Source organism: Pongo abelii, chromosome 3 (genome assembly GCF_028885655.2).
Source record: "Pongo abelii isolate AG06213 chromosome 3, NHGRI_mPonAbe1-v2.0_pri, whole genome shotgun sequence".
NCBI lineage: Eukaryota > Metazoa > Chordata > Mammalia > Primates > Hominidae > Pongo > Pongo abelii.
In genome coordinates, this window is record NC_071988.2 from 89,200,100 (window position 1) to 89,223,604 (window position 23,505).

General features: G+C 41.9%; 2 protein-coding genes across 4 annotated transcripts in view; one reads left to right on the plus strand and one right to left on the minus strand.

The window, feature by feature from the left end:
• Nucleotides 1-5,722, minus strand: part of LOC100460599 (UDP-glucuronosyltransferase 2B17) — a 33,730-nt gene extending 28,008 nt beyond the window's left edge. Inside the window, exons 1-3 of one of the 3 annotated variants that reach the window (XM_024246112.2) lie at nt 5,410-5,722; nt 4,999-5,058; nt 625-773 (exon numbers count right to left, since the gene is read on the minus strand). In XM_024246112.2, coding sequence (XP_024101880.1) covers nt 625-773; nt 4,999-5,058; nt 5,410-5,722 — 522 coding nt within the window. Of the gene's footprint in view, nt 1-624; nt 774-4,998 lie in introns of all 3 variants that reach the window. The other 2 variants (XM_024246111.2, XM_024246110.2) reach the window with 2 other exon arrangements.
• A 7,379-nt stretch (nt 5,723-13,101) lies between these two features.
• On the plus strand, nt 13,102-22,542 carry LOC129059176 (transcription factor NF-E4-like). The gene is made up of 4 exons (XM_054554773.1): nt 13,102-13,128; nt 13,315-13,466; nt 20,373-20,401; nt 22,217-22,542. The coding sequence occupies exons 1-4, from the start codon at nt 13,102-13,104 to the stop codon at nt 22,540-22,542; spliced, it is 534 nt and encodes a 177-aa protein (XP_054410748.1).
• Nucleotides 22,543-23,505: the final 963 nt, after the last annotated feature.

A 23,505-nucleotide genomic window follows, 5' to 3' on the forward strand; every position in this document is an offset into this window, starting at 1 on the left:
ATCATCCCTTCTCTGCCTCCCAAAGTTCAGGGATTATAGGTGTGAGCCACCTTGCCTGGCCTCTGGTTTTCTTTTTGTGTCTTTCTCACCCCCTCATCGTTTCACCTATCTCTGCACATTATTGAGTACTCACTTTAATTGTCAATGAGTTTGGGATCTCTTCTGCATATTTCTTTATCATTGTGGTCTTTCCTTATAACATTTTTAGACTTTCCTTTTTCACTTGTTTTTATTCTATCTTTCAAAGTACAATGTAAGGCATGAGGGAGCAGAAACTGTGCTACCTTTATTCTCTGAAAATCCAGCACTTACTTGTGGTTTGTATTAATCATTCTACAAATATTTTTTGAAGAAATGAACCATACTGTCTTTTGGGTTGCACAATGAAGGCCTTACTTTAACCAACTCTGTTTTCAAAATCTCTCTAGTAATCCTCTTTGGTCTTTAATGATAATAACATTCACCTACTTGTGATAGTATAGAAATATATGATTTTCTAACGGCAAGTCCTTTTTTTTGACCTCTCATGTTCCCCTCACTCTGAGTGAAACACTCTGAAAGAAACATATCCAGCCATTCCTTCTGAAAATGTCAAGCAAACAAATCAAACAAGAATACGTTCACCTTAGGCAATGGTTCAGCTGGTTTACAGTGAAGTCCTCCAACAAAATCAACATTTGGTAAGAATGGGCGAGGAAATTCAAAATCCCAATAGGTTCGAATGAGCCACATTTCGGCTTTCCCCATTGTCTCAAATAATGTAGTGGGTCTTCCTGATGGAAAAAAACAAAACAAAACAAAACAAAACAAAAGGTAGCTAACATGAGAAGTGTTATTTTAATATTGAATATGCAGGTATTTTCCTGAAAGGATTTGGAATAACGTACCCAAAAATAAATCAAATGTCTGCGCATTGATAAAATATATAAATACATTTGTATAATATAATACATTATATTAAATTAATGTATTTAATATACATTAATATATTTTAATTTAATAGTTTTTATTTAATTTTTAATTTTTAACATTTCATATTAAATAAAATTTAATATTTAATATTAACAAGATTTTATTTTTATTTTATTAATAAAATATTAATATTAATAAAATTAAATAATATTTAATATTTAATATTTAATTTAATATTTTTGTTTTAATTTAATATTTAAATTATTTAATAAAATAATTTAATATAATGTAAATACATTATATTAAATACATTATATTAAATACATTTATATAATATATAAATACATTTATATATAGTCATCATTTAATTTTTACGTATTGCATATGTTGCTCTTATGTATATATAAGCAAGGCAAAGTGTTCAGAGGTCTGTAAGAAGAAATCACATCTTTAATGTAACATCAGTATATTCACAATGATAAATAATTATTAAAATAAGTCACTAATATGGTTTGGCTGTCCCCACCCAAATCTCTCATCTTGAATTATAATCCCCATAATCCTCATGTGTCGAGGGAGGGACCCAGTGGCAGGTGATTGGATCATGGGGTGGATTCCTCCATGCTGTTCTCATGATATTGAGTGAGTTCTCATGAGATCTGATAGTTTTATAATGTCTGGCATTTCCCCTACTTGGACTTCTCTCTCCTGCCGCTAAGTGAGAAGATCCAAGCTTGCTTCCCCTTAGCCTTTCACCATGATTCTGTTCCTTCCTTCCTCCCTCCCTCCCTTCCTTCCTTCCTTCCTTTTTTCTTTGTTTTTCTCTCCAGGGTCTCCCTCTGTTGCCGAGGCTGGACTGTACTGCCCTGATCTCAGTTCGCTGCAATCTCCCTGCCTCGGGCTCCTGTGATTCTCATGCCTCGGCCTGCCGAATGCCTGGGATTGCAGGCAGCCACCGCCACACCTGACTGGCTTGTGTATTTTTGGTGGAGATGAGGTTTGGCTGTGTTGGCCGGGCTGGTCTCCAGCTCCTACCCTCGAGTGATCTGCCTGCCTCGGCCTCCCAAGGTGCTGGGATTGCAGACGGAGTCTCACTCACTCAATGCTCAATGTTGCCCAGGCTGGAGTGCAGTGGCGTGATCTCGGCTCTCTACAACCTCCATCTCCCAGCTGCCTGCCTTGGCCTCCCAAAGTGCTAAGATTACAGCCTCTGCCTGGCCGCCACCCTGTCTAGGAAGTGAGGAGAGTGTCTGCCTGGCCGCCCATCATCTGGGATGTGAGGAGTGCCTCTGCCCAGCCGCCCCATCTGGGAACTGAGGAGCGCATCTGCGCCGCTGCCCCATCTGGAAGTGAGGAGCACCTCTGCCTGGCCACCGCCCCGTCTGGGAAGTGAGGAGCGTCTCTGCCCGGCACCCCATCTGGGAAGTGGGGAGCGCCTCTGCCCGGCCGCCCCATCTGGGAAGTGAGGAGCGCCTCTGCCCGGCCGCCCCATCTGGGAAGTGAGAAGCAACTCTGTCCAGCCACCGCCCTGTCTGGGAAGTGAGGAGCGACTCTGCCCAGCTGCCTCATCTGGGAAGTGAGGAGAGTCTCTGCCTGGCCGCCCTGTCTGGGAAGTGAGGAGCGCCTCTGCCTGGCTACCCATCATCTGGGAAGTGAGGAGTCCCTCTGCCCAGCTGCCCCTTCTGGGAGGTGAAGAGCGCCTCTGCCCGGCTACCACCCAGTCTAGGAGGTGAGGAGCACCGCTGCCCGTCTGCCCCATCTGGGAAGTGAGGAGCGCCTTTGCCTGGCCACCCCCACTGGGAACTGAGGAGCGCCTCTGCCCGGCCGCCCTGTCTGGGAACTGAGGAGCGCCTCTGCCCAGCTGCCCTGTCTAGGAAGTGGGGAGCGCCTCTGCCTGGCCACCCCGTCTGGGAACTGAGGAGCATCTCTGCCCGGCTGCCCCATCTGAGAAGTGAGGAGCGCCTCGGCCCGGCCGCCACCCCGTCTGGGAAGTGAGGAGCGTCTCTACCTGGCCGCCCCGTCTGAGAAGTGAGGAGCGCCTCTGCCCGGCCGCCCCGTCTGGGAAGTGAGGAGCGCCTCTGCCCAGCCACCCCGTCTGGGAAGTGGGGAGCACCTCTGCCCGGCCGCCCATCATCTAGGAAGTGAGGAGTCCCTCTGCCCGGCCGCCCCTTCTGGGAGGTGAGGAGCACCTCTGCCTGGCCACCACCACGTTTAGGAGGTGAGGAGCACCTCTGCCTGGCTGCCCCATCTGGGAAGTGGAGAGCGCCTCTGCCCAGCCGCCCCATCGGGGAAGTGGGGAGCGCCTCTGCCTGGCCACCCCGTCTGGGAAGTGGGGAGCGCCTCTGCCTGGCCACCCCATCTGGGAAGTGAGGAGCGCCTCTGCCCAGCCTCCCCCTCTGGGAGGTGTACCCTACAGTGCCGAAGAGACAGTGACCATCGAGAACGGGCCATGATGACAATGGCGGTTTTGTCGAAAAGAAAAGGGGGAAATGTGGGGAAAAGAAGGAGAGATCAGATTGTTACTGTGTCTGTGTAGAAAGAAGTAGACATAGGAGACTCCATTTTGTTCTGTACTAGGAGAAATTCTTCTGCCTTGGGATGCTGTTAATCTATAACCTTACCCCCAACCCTGTGCTTTCTGAAACATGTGCTGTTTCAACTCAGGGGTAAATAGATTAAGGGCGGTGCAAGATGTGCTTTGTTAAACAGATGCTTGAAGGCAGCATGCTTGTTAAGAGTCATCACCACTCCCTAATCTAAAGTACCCAGGGACACAAACACTGCAGAAGGCTGCAGGGACCTCTGCCTAGGAAAACCAGAGACCTTTGTTCACGTGTTTATCTGCTGACATTCTCTCCACTATTATCCTATGACCCTGCCACATCCCCCTCTCTGAGAAACAACCAAGAATGATCAATAAATACCAAAAAAAAAAAAAAATGTTTCTTGAGGCATCCCAGCCATATGGAACCATGAGTCTATTAAACTTCTTTTCTTTATAAATTACCCAGTCTCAGGTATTTCTTTACAGCAGTGTGAGAATGGACTAATGTAGCCACTATGAACTTAAATATGCATTTGTCTTCTCTCTGAAGCTGCAATAGTAACAAATATACCTTAAACAACTCTTTCAGTTCCACAATTAATTCATCTTACCTTACCCACGAAAACAGCTTTCCAGAAAGTACTCTAGTTTCTACAATTTATTAAGCTAGTCCTTTGATCCTTGGTTCTCCAAGTAAACCATGAGTTTTTTGAGAGTAACTCTGAAATCTTTATACCTACTACTGACTTGGTTCATCTTAAGATTTTTTTTTTTCATCTTAAGATCTTAATATAATTAGATCTTTAAAATAAATATATTTACAAATGAGAATTAAAAAATTTTCAGAATTTATTGACATAGAGATATGTGCTCTCCCTTAATTTGGCCCTTATTTTCTTTGATGGAGAGGTGCAGTTTAATAAAATATAGATTAAAACTTAGAAGTTCACTTTCAACAAAGTGAAGGAAATAATTGTCAAGCTGTTATTGAAGGAATGTATAAACATTAGAAATCTCAAGTTTTAGGCTTCTGTTTCTGGAGTAGAGCCACAATATTTTTCAACTGTGAAGGAATCTTTCTTCTTATATGAAAAACAAATTTTAATTTCTAAATGAGGAAATTGATGTACTCAAAGAGAAACAAGTTCCTCAATCCTGCATTGATAATTTTTCTAGAAATATATGTAAATATAAAATTTGTATGTCTGCCTTCATGAAGATGTTTCTTGAAGTATCCATTGACTTTTTTAAGATGAAAAAATGTATAGCAAAATGATATGTGATGGTTTAAAGAAATCATAGGTGTTTTACGTTGAAGGTTTATGACTCTCTGGGTGTCCTGTAGGAGTGATGGCCCCAGGGTTCTAACTGATCCTATAAGGTCAACATTCTATATTTTTGAGATTGATAGATCATTTTACATTTGCAATTCATAATTTCCCATAAAAACGCTATCTTCTCACATTATATTTATATAAGCTCACCTTCAAAGGCACAGGAAAATTAGAACTTAATAAACACCAATTGGACACATGACTTACCTAGAACTTCACTATAAAACTGGTCCCACTTCTTCAGATCATATGCTTGAAACCAAAAGTCAAAATAAAGCATATATATCATATTTTTTATCCTCTCCATGAAAATCATTTGATCACTTAATTCTGACATAACAACAGGTACGTAGGAAGGAGGGAACAGAAATCCTCCACCATTCTTCTCAACTATGTAGCCAACAGAGAAGCGGAGACTGTACAGAAAGGGTATGTTAAATAGCTCAGCCAGCAGCTCACCACAGGGATTAATGGCGTCTGCCAGAAGGACATCAAATTTTGACTCTTGTAGTTTTCTCATAAGTTTCTTGTTCAAAACTGCATCTTTACAGAGCTTTTTACTATAGTCAGTATATTCCCAACACATTTCTTGTAGTTGTGAAAAATATGACCAAAATGTATTTTTTGAAATACTATATGTCCATCTATCCAGCATTTTCAGAAGAGAATCTTCCAAATCATTTTTAGTTAAAGATGTAGGATAAACTTCAAACTTAATAGCAGATGATTTACTGGCATTGACAAGAATAGAAGCCGAAGATGTCAACACAGTCACCTCATGACCTTTCTGAACAAGCTCTTCCAGGATTGTCTTCATATTTATCCAATGGCTGTATTCTGTGGGCCACACCAGCACCTTTCCACAACTCCCAGAGCTAAAGTAAAAACTGAGCTGTGTCAGCAGAAAGACTGACGTCCATTTCAGAGACATCCTGGTCTTATGCAATGCTTCTTTTCCAGTTGTTGTTTCTTTCTGTCATTTCTCATACTTATATCTGAGGAAAAATCAATCAAGTTAAAATATAGCTAAAATTTGAAGTTAATATATAATATTAACAGTCTGAATAGGTGCATGCCAAGGAGACAAACAAAAGATTGATGACCTCATATTTATTTTAGTGTGCTTGGTGTTCTTTTATGTTTACAATTACTCTAGTCAAGCAATAATTTTTATGACCTAGATTATGTAAATAACCTGTCTTATGTAATTATTTTATAATACTGTTAAGAACAGTGGCAAGTGAGAGGCTCCTGCCTGTTAGGTACCCTTGACATAGAGAGAAGTAATCATACAACTCAAACAGCACTTTTTAATATAATAGTGCAAGGAATGTCTTCTAAAACTTTGTTGACATATAATTCATATGCCATATGATTCACCAATTAGTGTGTACAGTTCAATGTTTCCTAGTATATTCACAGAATTTTACATCCACTACAACAATCAGTATTATCTCCAAAAGATTCTATACAATAGCCTTTAACCCCCCACTCTGAAATTTTGCATCCATCCTGCCCTAGGCAACCACTAATCTAATTTCTATCTCTATAGATTAGCATTTTCTGGACCTTTTAAAAAGTAAATGAGGATTTTCCAGTGATCATGGTAGATGGGATGCAGGACTAGATTGCAGCTCCAGAAAGAGCAGTATGCGGAGGCTTGCATTGTGAATTTTAGCTGCAGATCAACTGCAAGAACAGACCAGCAATTCTGAGAGGACCCACAGACCCTCTGCAGGAAGTGTACTGCTCCTGCAGGACCTGGGAGACATCCCAAACACTGTGAGTGCCCCAACAATGGAAGTGGGAAAGGGCAATCCCCCTCTCCAAAATTCACATCCCCACTGGAGAAGCTGAAGGTCTGTTTGTGAGAGAAGTTCCCGACTTTACGTGGAGCTGAGTCAACTTAGAGAACCAAGCCAAGCAAAATACAGGGGTAGAGAAAAGTAGCAGAAAGGTACTGGGAGCTCTCTGGATACCCAAGCGGCTCACTCTTGCCTGGCACCTCAGTGATCCTTTAGGAAGGTGGCCAGCAGAACAGGGGGTTCAAACATTCTCCCGGGGCCTGAAAGCTTGAAGTGATGAGTACCTTCTCCCTTTTCAGGCCCAGTCTCAAGATGCAAGACTACTTGCAACAGCAGCATATATCAGCAAGATAGCAGAAGCAGGAAGAGAGCCAGCCAGAAGACACCTACCCTGGCTGGAAGACATGTACCCCTGAAGATCAAGAGGCCATCCAGATACTACATAGCAGTCACGTTAGACTAGGACACTTACTCTTTACAGAGAACTATAAAACCACTGTCCTGGAGGAGCCAAGATGGCCGAATAGGAACAGCTCCGGTCTACAGCTCCCAGCGTGAGCGACACAGAAGATGGGTGATTTCTGCATTTCCATCTGAGGTACCAGGTTCATCTCACTAGGGAGTGCCAGACAGTGGGCGCAGGTCAGTGGGTGCGTGCACCGTGCACGAGCGGAAGAAGGGTGAGGTATTGCCTCATTCAGGAAGTGCAAGGGGTCAGGGAGTTCCCTTTACTAGTCAAAGAAAGGGGTGACAGATGGCACCTGGAAAATCGGGTCACTCCCACTCGAAGACTGCACGTTTCTGACAGGCTTAAAAAATGGCACACCAGGAGATTATATCTCGCACCTGGCTCAGAGGGTCCTAGGCCCATGGAGTCTTGCTGATTGCTAGCACAGCAGTCTGAGATCAAACTGCAAGGCGGCAGCGAGGCTGGGGGAGGGGCGCCCGCCATTGCCCAGGCTCACTTAGGTAAACAAAGCAGCCTGGAAGCTCGAACTGGGTGGAGCCCACCACAGCTCAAGGAGGCCTGCCTGCCTCTGTAGGCTCCACCTCTGGGGGCAGGGCACAGACAAACAAAAAGACAGCAGTAACCTCTGCAGACTTAAATGTCCCTATCTGACAGCTTTGAAGAGAGCAGTGGTTCTCCCAGCACGCAGCTGGAAATCTGAGAACGGGGAGACTGCCTCTTCAAGTGGGTCCCTGACTCCTGACCCCAGAGCAGCCTAACTGGGAGGCACCCCTCAGCAGGGGCAGACTGACACCTCACACGGCCGGGTACTCCAACAGACCTGCAGCTGAAGGTCCTGTCTTTTAGAAGGAAAACTAACAAACAGAAAGGACATCCACACCAAAAACCCATCCGTACATCACCATCATCAAAGTCCAGAAGTAGATAAAGCCACAAAGATGGGGAAAAAACAGCAGAAAAACTGGAAGCTCTAAGAAGCAGAGCACCTCTCCTCCTCCAAAGGAATGCGGTTCCTCACCAGCAACGGAGCAAAGTTGGACGGAGAATGACTTTGATGAGCTGAGAGAAGAAGGCTTCAGATGATCAAATTACTCTGAGCTACGTGAGGATACTCAAACCAAAGGCAAGAAGATGAACACTTGAAAAAAATTTAGAAGAATGTATAACTAGAATAACCAATACAGAGAAGTGCTTAAAGGAGCTGATGGAGCTGAAAACCAAGGCTCGAGAACTACATGAAGAATGCAGAAGCCCCAGGAGCCAATGCAATCAACTGGAAGAAAGGGTATCAGTGATGGAAGATGAAATGAATGAAATGAAGTGAGAAGAGAAGTTTAAAGAAAAAAGAATAAAAAGAAATGAGCAAAGCCTCCAAGAAATATGGGACTATGTGAAAAGACCAAATCTACATCTGATCGGTGTACCTGAAAGTGACGGAGAGAAAGGAACCAAGTTGGAAAACTCTGCAGGTTATTATCCAGGAGAACTTCCCCAATCTAGCAAGGCAGGCCAACATTCAGATTCAGGAAATACAGAGAATGCCACAAAGATACTCCTTGAGAAGAGCAACTCCAAGACACATAATTGTGAGATTCACCAAAGTTGAAATGAAGGAAAAAATGTTAAGGGCAGCCAGAGAGAAAGGTCAGGTTACCCACAAAGGGAAGCCCATCAGACTAACAGCTGATCTCTCAGCAGAAACTCTTCAAGCCAGAAGAGAGTGGGGGCCAATATTCCATATTCTTAAAGAAAAGAATTTTCAACCCAGAATTTCATATCCAGCCAAACTAAGCTTCATAAGTGAAGGAGAAATAAACTCCTTTACAGACAAGCAAATGCTGAGAGATTTTGTCACCACCAGGCCTGCCCTAAAAGAGCTCCTGAAGGAAGCACTAAACATGGAAAGGAACAACCAGTACCAGCCACTGCAAAATCATGCCAAATTGTAAAGACCCCCGAGGCTAGGAAGAAACTGCATCAACTAATGAGCAAAATAACCAGCTAACATCATAATGACAGGATCAAATTCACACATAACAATATTAACTTTAAATGTAAATGGCCTAAATGCTCCAATTAAAAGACACAGACTGGCAAATTGGATAAAGAGTCAAGACCCATCAGTGTGCTGTATTCAGGAAAACCATCTCACGTGCAGAGACACACATAGGCTCAAAATAAAAGGATGGAGGAAGATCTACCAAGCAAATGGAAAGCAAAAAAGGCAGGGGTTGCAATTCTAGTCTCTGATAAAACAGACTTTAAACCAGGAAAGATCAAAAGAGACAAAGAAGACCATTACATAATGGTAAAGGGATCAATTCAACAAGAAGAGCTAACTATCGTAAATATATATGCACCCAATACAGGAGCACCCAGATTCATAAAGCAAGTCCTGAGTGACCTACAAAGAGACTTGGACACCCACACAATAATAATGGGAGACTTTAACACCCCACTGTCAACATTAGACAGATCAACGACACAGAAAGTTAACAGGGATGACCAGGAGTTGAACTCAGCTCTGCACCAAGTGGAACTAATAGAATCTACAGAACTCTCCACCACAAATCAAGAGAATATACATTTTTTTCAGCACCACACCACACCTATTCCAAAATTGACCACATACTTGGAAGTAAAGCTCTCCTCAGCAAATGTAAAAGAACAGAAATTATAACAAACTATCTCTCGGATCACAGTGCAATCAAGCTAGAACTCAGGATTAAGAAACTCACTCAAAACCGCTCAACTACATGGAAACTGAACAACCTGCTCCTGAATGACTACTGGGTACATAACGAAATGAAGGCAGAAATAAAGATGTTCTTTGAAACCAACGAGAACAAAGACACAACATACCAGAATCTCTGGGATGCATTCAAAGCAGTGTGTAGAGGGAAATTTATAGCACTAAATGCCTACACGAGAAAGCAGAAAGATCCAAAATGGACACCCTAACATCACAATTAAAAGAACTAGAAAAGCAAGAGCAAACACATTCAAAAGCTAGCAGAAGGCAAGAAATAACTAAAATCAGAGCAGAACTGAAGGAAATAGAGACACAAAAAACCCTTCAAAAAATTAATGAATCCAGGAGCTGGTTTTTTGAAAGGATCAACAAAATTGATAGACTGCTAGCAAGACTAATAAAGAAAAAAAGAGAGAAGAATCAAATAGATGCAATAAAAAATGAGAAAGGGGATAGCACCAACAATCCCACAGAAATACAAACTACCATCAGAGAATGCTACAAACTCCTCTATGCAAATAAACTAGAAAATCTAGAAGAAATGGATAAATTCCTTGAAACATACACTCTCCCAAGACTAAACCAGAAAGAAGTTGAATCTCCAAATAGACCAATAACAGAAGCTGAAATTGTGGCAATAATCAACAGCTTACCAACCAAAGAGTCCAGGACCAAATGGATTCACAGCCGAATTCTACCAGAGGTACAAGGAGGAACTGGTACCATTCCTTCTGAAACTATTCCAATCAATAGAAAAAGAGGGAATCCTCCCTAACTCATTTTATGAGGCCAGCATCATCCTGATACCAAAGCCAGGCAGAGACAAAACTAAAAAAGAGAATTTTAGACCAATATCCTTGATGTACATTGATGCAAAAATCCTCAATAAAATACTGGCAAACCGAATCCAGCAGCACATCAAAAAGCTTATCCACCATGATCAAGTGGGCTTCATCCCTTGGATGCAAGGCTGGTTCAATATACACAAATCAATATATATGCAAATCAATATACACAAATCAATAAATGTAATCCAGCATATAAACAGAACCAAAGTCAAAAACCCCATGATTATCTCAATAGATGCAGAAAAGGCCTTTCACAAAATTTGACAACCCTTCATGCTAAAAACTCTCAATAAATTAGGTATTGATGGGACGTATCTCAAAATAATAAGAGCTATCTATGACAAACCCACAGCCAATATCATACTGAATGGCCAAAAACTGGAAGCATTCCCTTTGAAAACTGGCACAAGACAGGGATGCCCTCTCTCACCACTCCTATTCAACATAGTGTTGGAAGTTCTGGCCAGGGCAATTAGGCAGGAGAAGGAAATAATGGGTATTCAATTAAGAAAAGAGGAAGTCAAATTATCCCTGTTTGCAGAAGACATGATTGTATATCTAGAAAACCCCATTGTCTCAGCACAAAATCTCCTTAAGCTAATAAGCAACTTCGACAAAGTCTCAGGATACAAAATCAACGTACAAAAATCACAAGCATTCTTATACACCAATAACAGACAAACAGAGAGCCAAATCAGGAGTGAACTCCCATTCACAATTGCTTCAAAGAGAATAAAATACCTAGGAATCCAACTTACAAGGGATATGAAGGACCTCTTCAAGGAGAACTACAAACCACTGCTCAATGAAATAAAACAGGATACAAAGAAATGGAAGAACATTCCATGCTCATGGGTAGGAAGAATCAATATCATGAAAATGGCCATACTGCCCAAGGTCATTTATAGATTCAATGCCATCCCCATCAAGCTACCAATGACTTTCTTCACAGAATTGGAAAAAACTAATTTAAAGTTCATATGGAACCAAAAAAGAGCCCACATCACCAAGTCAATCCTAAGCCAAAAGAACAAAGCTGGAGGCATCACACTACCTGACTTCAAACTATACTACAAGGCTACAGTAACCAAAACAGCATGGTACTGGTACCAAAACAGAGATATAGATGAATGGAACAGAACAGAGCCCTCAGAAATAATGCCGCATATCTACAACTATCTGATCTTTGACAAACCTGACAAAACAAGCAATGGGGAAAGGATTCCCTATTTAATAAATGGTGCTGGGAAAACTGGCTAGCCATATGTAGAAAGCTGAAACTGGATCCCTTCCTTACACCTTATACAAAGATCAATTCAAGATGGATTAAAGACTTAAACCGTAGACCTAAAAGCATAAATACCTTAGAAGAAAACCTAGGCATTACCATTCAGGACATAGGCATGGGCAAGGACTTTATGTCTAAAACACCAAAAGCAATGGCAACGAAAGCCAAAATTGACAAATGAGATCTAATTAAACTAAAGAGCTTCTGCACAGCAAAAGAAACTACCATCAGAGTGAACAGGCAACCAACAAAATGGGAAAAAATTTTCACAACCTACTCATCTGACAAAGGGCTAATATCCAGAATCTACAATGAACTCAAACAAATTTACAAGAAAAAAACAAACAACCCCATCAAAAAGTGGGCGAAGGACATGAACAGCCACTTCTCAAAAGAAGACATTTATGCAGCCAAAAAACACATGAAAAAATGCTCACCATCACTGGCCATCAGAGAAATGCAAATCAAAACCACAATGAGATACCATCTCACACCAGTTAGAATGGCAATCATTAAAAAGTCAGGAAACAACAGGTGCTGAAGAGGATGTAGAGAAATAGGAACACTTTTACACTGTTGGTGGGACTGCAAACTAGTTCACCGATTGTGGAAGTCAGTGTGGCCATTCCTCAGGGATCTAGAAATAGAAATACCATTTGACCCAGCCATCCCATTACTGGGTATATACCCAAAGGACTATAAATCATGCTGCTATAAAGACACATGCACATGTATGTTTATTGTGGCATTATTCACAATAGGAAAGAATTGGAACCAACCCAAATGTCCAACAATGATAGACTGGATTAAGAAAATGTAGCACATATACACCATGGAATACTATGCAGCCATAAAAAATGATGAGTTCATGTCCTTTGTAGGGACATGGATGAAATTGGAAATCATCATTCTCAATAAAATATCGCAAGAACAAAAAACCAAACACCGCATATTTTCACTCATAGGTGGGAACTGAAAAAATGAGAACACATGGATACAGGAAGGGAAACATCACACTCTGGGGACTGTTGTGGGGTGGGGGGAGGGGTGAGGGATAGCATCGGGAGATATACCTAATTCTAGATGACGAGTTAGTGGGTGCAGTGCACCAGCATGGCACATGTATACATATGTAACTAACCTGCACAATGCACATGTGTACCCTAAAACCTAAAGTAGAATAATAATAAATAAATAAATAAATAAATAAATAAATACATCAGTTAAACAAAATAAAACCGCTGTCCCATCCTCACTTGGGGCTGATGCCATTTTAGGCCTCATCCCACCTGCACCCAGGCACTCATTAAAACAGCGTGTTGCTCCACACTGCCTCATGTTGTCTGTTGGTGTGCTCTTAGCGTTCAAACCGATTCAAGAACATTACATCTGGTGCCAAAATCTGGGAGGGGCTCAGGTCTTTGTCCCTTGTGGACCTACCCCTCCACCCCAGAGTGCAAGCCACAGCCACCAGACAACGGAAACTCCTCAGCCTCCAGTTGCCTCTCTGTGCATGTGTAGCAGGACGAACCACAGACAAAACTTCTCAGACACCAAATTGTAGAAGGAAGAGCTTTATTCAGCTGGGACCACCAGCAAGCTACTGCCTTAAAATCTGAGCTCCCCAAGTGCACAATTTCTGTCCTTTTTAAGGGCTCACAACATTAAAGATTTCACACGAAAGGGTTGTGATTGATTTGAGCAAGCAGCAGGTATGTGACAGGGACTGCATGCACTGGTAGTCAGAGAGAAACTGAACAGGGCAGGGGGTTTCACAATGTTATTCTGTACAATGTCTGGAATCTATCAATAACATCAATTTCTAAGTTATGAGTTGATTTTTAACCACTGGGTTTAGGCCAGGCTGCCCCACGCCTGGTTTCAGGCCTGGAGCCAGGCTGACTGTCTTTGGTTTTACTTCCTTGTTGTTTTTTCTTAAAACAGGTACTGAGTACAAAGCAATATAAAATAATATGAGAGGGTCTTTCTCTTCCTTCATTTGCCCCTTTTGAGACTCTCACTTTTTATTAGTGGGAGTTCTCACTCTTATTTTTGTTACTTATGTCTTTTTGTGAAATAGATTGATAGTGATTCATATAGTACACTTGTGCTGAAGCATTTTGGTGAACTAAGGTAGCAATGAAGCTATTTATCATTTGAAGAAGTACAGGTAGCAAATAAGGGAGCAGTAAGCAGGTTTTTATAACTATTATGACTCCTATTATAAGAGTTTTAAATTTTTCTAGTGTTGGGAACCACTTTCTAAACATGGCTTCAGGGTTGAATCCGTGCTACACTTATACGGGTACATGTTCCAGTTTTGTCATATTTTTAACTATGTCTTTAACTACTTGCTTTGATTATCTATGTGTAGACAGTAATTAGTAAGGTTAAATTTTTTACAAACTCCTCCTTTAGCTGCTAGCAAGTAGTCAAGAGCTAGTCTATTTTGATAGATAGCATTTCTCATCTGAGTCTCTTGCCGGGCAAGAACAGTCAAGACATGACCGGTTTTATTAGTAACAATTTCTAAAACAGCTTGTAACCACATGATTCAGTTGAGCATATAGATGGGGATCTGATATCTCCATGAGCCATCTTGTGTTCAAGTGGCGGGTCTATAGTATTGTTTGATTTTTTTTTTCAGGGGGCCATTTATCATCTTTTCAATCACCTGTGGCTATGCTTCTTTTTTTTTTTTTTTTTCTGGGAAGCATAGACTAGGAAGCCTAGAAGTTCACCTGTTTTTATGGGCAGCAAGAAGAAAGATGGCTTAATGGTGCCAATTACACAGCTACCTGTCCACTGATCAGGCAGCTTAGCATAAGCTTTGTGTCCACATATCCAGTATAACCTGGTGGGGGCCGTCCAGTCCTGGTGGAATTCTGGATGGGCCTAAACAGTCTGAAACTTTGGAAATTTACTGAATAGATTTATTTCTGTATAATTGGAACTCCACCATGTAACTGTTTTTGTGGCACAATTATACAGCTTTTTCCTAAGACAACTAAGTCGCCTTACAGGTTGAGTGAATCCTTTTCCTTCTTTAGCTATGCAATACTGTCTAACAATTGATACTTTTAGAACCTAGAGATGATCAGGGTGATTCTTTTGGGCTGGGAATTCATCAGCTGGGTCTGTAGGAACTAATTCTCCGGCTTCCTATTGCCATTGATTTCCTGTTACGGTTTCTCTACAAACATAACATGAGGCGACTTGTAGAGATTGGGTTACATGTTCAGCTAATTGCAAAAAGAAATTTTTAGTTTTTCATGGAATCTCAGGTACTGGCACATTTAGTTAATCATAGAAAGTCTGAAACACTGGTTCTGGAGAGTGTTTTTGAACCTCTCCTTTTATTAGGATGCTTACACTAGGATCTAGTCCCTTTTTATCCATGTCTAATGATACATATTTTTCTTTTATTTTACTTTGGGTCTGAGGGGTTTGTGATTATCAATTCTAAAAGGTTGCAGCTCCTATTCATGCAGGAGGGGCTGATTTTTCCTTTTTGGAGTCAAACAGAATCTTTTTTATTTTCCTTTTAAGTAGTCTAAATGATACAAGATCAGTATTGACACATCTCACATAAATATGATTTTTGACAGATATACTTTTTTTTTACTGTGTAACTTTGCTTTTTAATTTAGAGAACCACATCCTATTTCATGAAGCTTACTATTAATAGTGGCACAAGCATCAAATTTTCAGGTTACATTTTGGGGACCTCTCTTTTTTTCTGTTCTAGCTATTACTTTACTTGGGTCACCTAGAAAAGGACCAGTCCTTAATTTTATTTTAAAAACTGCGATCATGGGAGGCTTAAAATGGGTCATAAAATGCATCAGGTTGGTTATTTCCTGGGCTACATACCTTGGATAGAATAGCATTATACAAACAAGTTGTTGTTTTTTTTTTTTTTTTAGAGTCCTAGGGCATCCGTGATATTAGTGTTAGTCAGTTTTGTTGTGAGTGTTAGAAAGAGGGCATATAGAACCAGGAAGCTAATAAGAAAGATGATTACGAGGGCGTGATCATGGAAGGTGATCAGCTCTTTCATAATAACCATAAAGTAATTAGCTCTTTTATAATAATCATAAAGTAATAGGACTGTAGAAATCTTTTGTCCCACCTCAGTGATTTCATGTATATACTCAAAACCGTTCTTAGTCTGAGGAAGGTCAGTTGAAGTCCTTACTGTACAAGTCCAAATTTTAAGGAAAATGAGTCCTGCGATGAGTTTCCTCATGCTTTAGCTGTTCGTGGACCAGTCAGCTTCTGGGTGTGACTGGAGCAGGGTTTGTTGTCTTCTTCAGAGTCACTTTGCAGGGGTTGGTGAAGCTGCTCCCATCCACGTACAGCTCCCAGTCTACTGATGTTTAAGGGTGGTCTCAGAAGTTGGGCCTACTAGAATAAACTGAGTCCAGTACCTCTAAACAGTTATGTTTAACTGGGCTCTCTGATAATAGGAGTAAGGTGGCGGGGTTAGGGTATTGCAAACTTCAGTGGTTATGTGGGGATTTTCACATAGCAAGCTTTGGTATCTAGTTAGTCTATCATTTATTAGCTAATGGTGTCCTTTGGTATTTATTAAAATTACCACAGCATGGGGAGAATTTATGTTTAAGTTTTGCCTAAGAGTTAGCTTATTTGCTTCTTTTGTTAGCAGGGCCATGGCTGTCAGGGCCCTTGGACATGAGGGCCAGCCTTTGGAAACCCCGTCTAGTTGTTTTGAGAGATAGGCCACTGGCCTTGGCCAGGGCCCTACAGTCTGGGTTAAAACTCCAACTGCCATTTTTTCTCTTTCTGATACATAGAGTGCAAAGAGTTTTTTTTTATTTTTTAAATTTATTATTATTATACTTTAGGTTTTAGGGTACATGTGCGCAATGTGCAGGTTAGTTACATATGTATACATGTGCCATGCTGGTGCGCTGCACCCACTAACTCATCATCTAGCATTAGGTATATCTCCCAATGCCATCCCTCCCCCCTCCCCTCACCCCACAACAGTCCCCAGAGTGTGATGATCCCCTTCCTGTGTCCATGTGTTCTCATTGTTCAATTCCCACCTAAAGAGTTTTGTCAGGTCAGGTAACCTCAGGGCTGGGGCCGACATGAGTTTTGTTTTGTTTTTTTAACTCATGAAAAGCTCTTTGCTATTGGTTATAATAGATGCAGTTTATTTAATCTACATTTTTGTTGACTGTCATCCACAAAAATATTGACTTAAATCTTGTAACTATTTGATTTCAAGCTTTAAATTGATCTGGTATTCCTTGCAGGGCTTCTATTGCATCTAAATAGATGTGAGAGTTGAAAGACCTATAAGGGGCTTCTCTCACTTTATGATGTCTTATTATTATTTTTTCCTTCCTCTGGTTGATGAAATGCCAGGGTGAAAGGGATAGCCAAATGGACTAAAGCACAATTGTCACTCTAGTTATTCGGCAGAATGCCTAGTAAAGGTCCACCGTAATACCACCACACATCTGCTCGGGGATGAACAAGGGCTGACTGATTGATAAGCTCTTGAAAATTCTTAAGCTCACTGCATCCCTTTAGGTCTCCAAGGAATGCTAAGTTTCCTCCCTGCTGTGAGAGACAGGAAGTGAACTTAGTGTTGGGAGATGGAAGCTGGATGGCCCTCGGGGGCTGAATGGCAGGGACTTCGGGATATAGCAGAGAGAGCTTGGCATGACTTATTACTCCAGGCTGTAGAATCCTGGAAAAGAGCTGCCATGCAGCCCATGCTTGGTGGACTGGAGGACCACCGTAGTGGAAGGGGGACAATTAGGGCCTCTGGCCTGCCATGTGCACAAGCATAACAATTGCTTTTGTTTAACATGCAGATGGAATATTTGATCCATTTCAACCAGGCATTTGCATCTTGGTATTCTGTCTTAATTCCTAAAATTTGTTTTAAGTCTTTAATTTTTATGATCCTCTAGTAAAATGAATGTTTCCATTAGCACTAATTTTTATTAGTTTTTAGACCAAAGAAAGCTAAACATCATTTTATATTTATAATGTTTCTTGTATGATTTTTATACCAGATAAGCTAAATTTTACTTTTATATTAGTGTGTTATTAATATTAAACTTAATTTTAATAAAACCTTGTAGACATATTGATCCAATTTTTCATATTTGACCATAAAGTAAGATTTTATAGACTCTGTTTAACCTTTTATAATTTTTGTTAAACAGCAGGTTGATGCTTTAAGAAAAAAACCTGTTGCATTTTTACTTTCATGTCTAGTTCACAGGAAAACTGGATGATACTTTTTTAACTTTAGCTAATAAGTTTACACACAATTTTCTTTACAATTAACATTTTAAAGCATGCTTAAACTTTTTAAAACAATAATTTTTTAAAACTTTTTAATGTAGGTAAAAATCCACATTCTTATGCCTCCTTACAATCTTTTTATTAAAGGTATATTTTACTTTTTTATACACCTGCACATAAACTGTTTCCTCAATAGTACTCAGGAGGCCTTATTACTTTTAAATTATGCAACTTTTTTGCATAAAATTTTTCATAACTTTTTTTCACGACTTTCACTGACAATTTTTCAACATGTCTCAACTTTCTGATTTATTACAAACTTTTTTTCTTCTCTTTAAACAACCAGTTATTTCAGGACAAGAATTTACCATATAACACTCTTTTTATATAAATTTTGCCTCCTTCCCCCCCTTTTTTTTGAAGATAACCATTCCTTTTTTTTTTTAAGGTGAACTTTCTTTATGTCTTTGGACTAGACTGTCTAAGGCCACAAGATTAGAAGTTACCTTAATATATGTTACACTGTCAACCTTTAGCAAACTTCACTTTTGTTGAAAACCTTGTAAGTTTGAAATTTCAATTATCCTTTGCTATTAATAAGACCTTGTTTAGTCTAAATTAACTTAGAATTGGTATAGCTGGCTTTTTTTTTCTCTGTTGGTCTTTCCTTGCCTCTGCCAGCTGCTTATGCTGCTGTTCTCTTAACTACTGTGGGGGGGGAAACGGGTCTAAAACCAGCTGTAACTGTCAATGTACAGAACCTAGTCTGGGTGTCTTGGCTTACAGGTTACCTTGTGCCATACCTTAGAAACTAAAGACCTATCTAGGCTTCCTTCTGATGGCTAACCTACCTCTAATGCTGGCCAGTCTATTTCACACAAAGTTCTAAGTTTTCCTGGAGTCATAGTGACTCCATAGTCTCTATTAAGTCCTTTCTTGAAACTCATTAACATAGTTCCCAGTGCAGTGGGCTTACTTTGTACCTGACCTATGTTTTTTTGAGACAAAACACCATGCTCACACCACACACACACCACAAAACAAAGAACAGGTAAAAGGGCACACACAAACTTTTGCAGTTTACATCAAACCAAAATCAAAACCAAAATCAGAGTATCCAGAAATCCAAGCCAGGTCAAATACCAAAACCAAAGTATCCAGCAATTCAAGTCAAGTCAAAACCAGAACAAAAGTGCCAATGCAGGCACACCGTGGGGTGATCAGGCCACACTTCCACTCAGATGGAGTGGAGCAAGTTCAAAAGACTAGTCCTACCAAGTCTAGCCAAGTCAAAACCATAACAAAGGTGCCAGCACAGGCACAGCATGGGTGATCAGGCCACACTTCTACTAAGGTGGAGTGGGGTAAGTTCAAAAGACTAGTCTTATCAAGTTTCAGATGTCCAGACTCCAAGTGCCAGTTCCTTCCCGGTGTTCAGCCACTGTGTTCATCCTCCATGGGGGCCTGCTCCATACTGCTCTGGTGAGGTGTTCCACTGAGGCAATTTCCTACCTGGGAGCACTCTTTGGATCGCGTCACTCAGGCTGGCCAGAGTCCCATGCAGGGATGCTCCACAGGGCAGGCTTAAGCCTCCTAAGGGGCTGCCTCAGTCTTCCATCAGTCACTTCGCTTCAGGGGCAGGGAACCAAGAAATGTAGCAGGACGAGCCACAGACAAAATCTCTCAGACACCGAGTTGTAGAAGGAAGGGCTTTATTCATCTGGGAGCATCGGCAAGCTACTGCCTTAAAATCTGAGCTCCCCAAGTGCACAATTTCTGTCCTTTTTAAGGGCTCACAACACTAAAGATTTCACATGAAAGGGTCATGATTGATTTGAGCAAGCAGTGGGTATGTGACAGGGGCTGCATGCACTGGTGGTCAGAGAGAAACAGAACAGGGCAGGGAGTTTCACATTGTTCTTCTATACAATGTCTGGAATCTATGAATAACATCGGTTTCTAAGTTATGAGTTGATTTTTAACTACTCAGTTTAGGCCAGGAAGGCCCAGGCATAGTTTCAGGCCTGGCGCAGGGCTGCCTGTCTTTGGTTTCACTTCCTTGTTTTTTCTTAAAACAGGTACTGAGTGTAAAACAATATAAAATGAGAATGTCTTTCTCTTTCTTCACATGCACATCAGTCACTGATCTCGCCTACTGCTAAGTTTCCCTGGGAGCTCAGTTAACAGGGGAAAATCTGCATGACCTCTCTTGGTTTCTCCTGTCCAAAAATCCAACATTGATCCAAGAAGGCTCCAGTGTGTGCTGGGCACTCACTGATCATCTAGTCATAGGGGGACGCCTCTAAGCCATTTGATCCCATTCCGGGAACAAAAAAGGCAGAGGTGATGATAACTCCTTTTATTGTCTTCCTCCAGATGTCCAGGACGATCATCTTTTTCCCTGTTCTCCAGAGCCTACCCTTTGATATGGAAAACTCCCAGTCCTCCATTCCAAAAAGCAGCCCTCCAGGCTGCCTCATAAAAAGTCTGCAGACCTTAGGCCTCAGGCAAGATACCCGCACTAAGCGCCTTGTCTTTTTTATACAATAAAACCTGACCGCAGTATGAATTAGAAAATGGGTCCAAATGGCCAGCAAATGGAACACTCAACTTTACAATTTTAACTGACTTAAGCAATTATTGCTGATGACTGGAAAAATGGCGAGAAATTCCTTGTGTCCAGGCCTTTTTGCACTCAGATCACAACCCGACTTCTGCAATTCTTGCTTACCTGTTCAAATCTTTTTCCATTCTCGCTGCCCTCATCAACTTTCTCCTCCCGACCCTATCTCTTTTTCCCTGTTGGATCCAGCAGACTGCTGTCCACCCCTCCCAGACCCTACCCCTACATCTCAGCCATCTTCATTAACTCCCCAACTTTCTCATTGTCTTCTCAGCCACCATTTTCCCAGCCACCATCTTCCCCACCAGCATCACCTCCAAAAGTACCCACTTCTTTTTCTACACCGTCCTCTCCTCAGGAAAACTCTAGCATTGCATGTACTCATTCTCCTTCCTCATTGCCCTCTCCTGAAGCCTGTAAACCCATCAAGCCACTTTACACCCCTATGTATCCTCCACTGCCTGTCAACTCAACCTGTCTTCTCCCTTCAAACCCTCAGCAGGAACCCCTTCTGGCTTCTACCTTCTCTTCTGTCCATACCAGCTCAGACACCATCTTTGGCCCATACCCCAACTGTACTTCAGTGCCTGTGCTAGAATGCCCCCTTCAGGAAGTAGCAGGAACTGAATGTATTGTTAGAGTTCACGTTCCCTTCTCCTTCACTGATCTCTCAAACTAACAAGACTCAGTTCATTTCCAGAAGACCCTATCTCTTATATTAGGGAGTTTCAGTACCTTATCCAGTCTTATGAACTAACCTGGTATGACCTCTACTTATCCTCTCTTCCATCCTCACCCTCTACTTATCCTCTCTTCCACCCTTACCCCAGAAGACTGGGACCATATTTGGACCCCAGCTCGGGAGCATGCTAATACAATTCATCATCAAGTTCCTGCCCAGCCTACTGGCACAGAGGCAGTCCCCAACCAGGAGCCCCACTGGGATTATCAAGACAGGGCCTCTGGACAATGCCATCAAGACCACATGATTGTGTATCTCCTTGCAGGACTCAAAAAGGGTGCCCATAAAGTGGTAAACTATGAAAACCTTTCAGAAATCACCCAAAGTCCTGACAGAAAACCAGCCCTTTTTCTCTCTTGTTTAACTGAAGCCATGAGAAAATATACCAACCTAGACCCAGCCAACCCAGAAGGAGCCACTATTTTAAACCTTCAGTTCCTCACCCAATCTACCCCTGATATTTGGTGCAAGCTTCAGAAGCTTGACAATGGCCCTCAAACCCCACAATGAGACCTCCTTAATTTAGCCTTCAAAGTCTTTAACAGTTGTGATGAGGAAAGTAAAAGAAAAAAAAAGACAGAATTTCAAATGCTTGCCTCCACCATCAGGGGCCCTGCAGACCCATGGGCTGCAGCTCCACACAGATGCCTCCTAGCAACCCACCTCCACCTGGCACCTGTTTCAAGTGTGGCAATGAAGACCACTGGTCCAGGCAATGCCCAAACCCAGGTAAGCCCACCAGGCTGTGCCCCCTCTGCGGAGGACCCCACAGGAAGTCAGACTGTGAGGTGTCCCAGCAAGTACTGCCCCCATCCCTGCCACAGCTGGCCAAAACCTCCTACTAGGATCTCATCAGCCTTGCCGCTGAAGATTGACAGTGCCCTGGAACAGATGCCGCAGCAACTACCATTGCTTCATCTGAGCCCAGGATAACCCTGATGGTGGCAGGTAGGCCAGTATTTTTTTTTTTTTAATTAATATTGGGGCAACCTACTCTGCTTTACCTAAATTTTCAGGACTCACCCAGTCCTCCCAAGTCTCTGTTGTGGGAATCAATGGACAAGTCTCCAAACCCCAAGACCCGCCTCCACTTTTCTGCTCCCTGTACACCTTTTCCTTCAGTCACTCTTTCTTAGTCCTGCCCTCATGCCCAGCTATGCTTCTAGGCAGAGATATCCTTTAAAAACTCCACACTATTCTCCAATTCCATACTCCCCACAGTGCCCAACACACCAACCCAGACCCCTCCAAGTCTTCTAACTTTCTTCTACTCCTCAGACCTCCCACCCTAAAACATGCAACTTTTCCTTATCCCCCATTCTCTAGTTAACCCCACTGTTTGGGATACTTCCACACCTTCAGTCACAGAACACCACACCCCCATCTACATCACCCTTAAAGAGCCCACCCAGTTCCTATCACAGAAGCAGTATCCCATCCCCCAAGCAGCTCTCATAGGCCTAAAGCCTATCATTTCTCACCTCCTCACCAGTCATCTATTCTGCCCAACAAACTCTCCTTTTAACATATCAGTTCTACCTGTTAAAAAGCCAGATGGAACTTATCACTTAGTCCGGGACCTCAGGCTCATTAACCAAGCTGTACTCCCAGTATGTCCAGTAGTTCCTAACCCATACACTTTACTTTCCTCACTTCCCTCCAATACCACCCATTTTTCTGTTCTAAACCTAAAGGATGCTTTTTCACAATTCCTTTACACCCGGATTCCCAAAACCTCTTTGCCTTTACGTGGGAAAGCCCCAAAACCCACCTTTCATGTCAGCTTACCTGGTGCATACTACCTCAAGGTTTTAGAGACAGCCCCCACTTTTATGGACAGGCCTTTGCTAGTGACATCTGTACTTTATCCCTAAAATCGTCCTCTCTCCTTTAATA

Bases quoted from the DNA above. Each gene is read 5' to 3' on its own strand.
- LOC129059176 (XM_054554773.1), top strand. From the start codon at position 13,102: ATGCACATGTGTACCCTAAAACCTAAA. The intron at 13,467-20,372 runs ATGTGTAGCAGG...CTCTTTCTTCAC, and splicing joins CTCCAGTTGCCTCTCTGTGC to ATGCACATCAGTCACTGATC. The intron at 20,402-22,216 runs GCTAAGTTTCCC...CCTCCACCATCA, and splicing joins AGTCACTGATCTCGCCTACT to GGGGCCCTGCAGACCCATGG.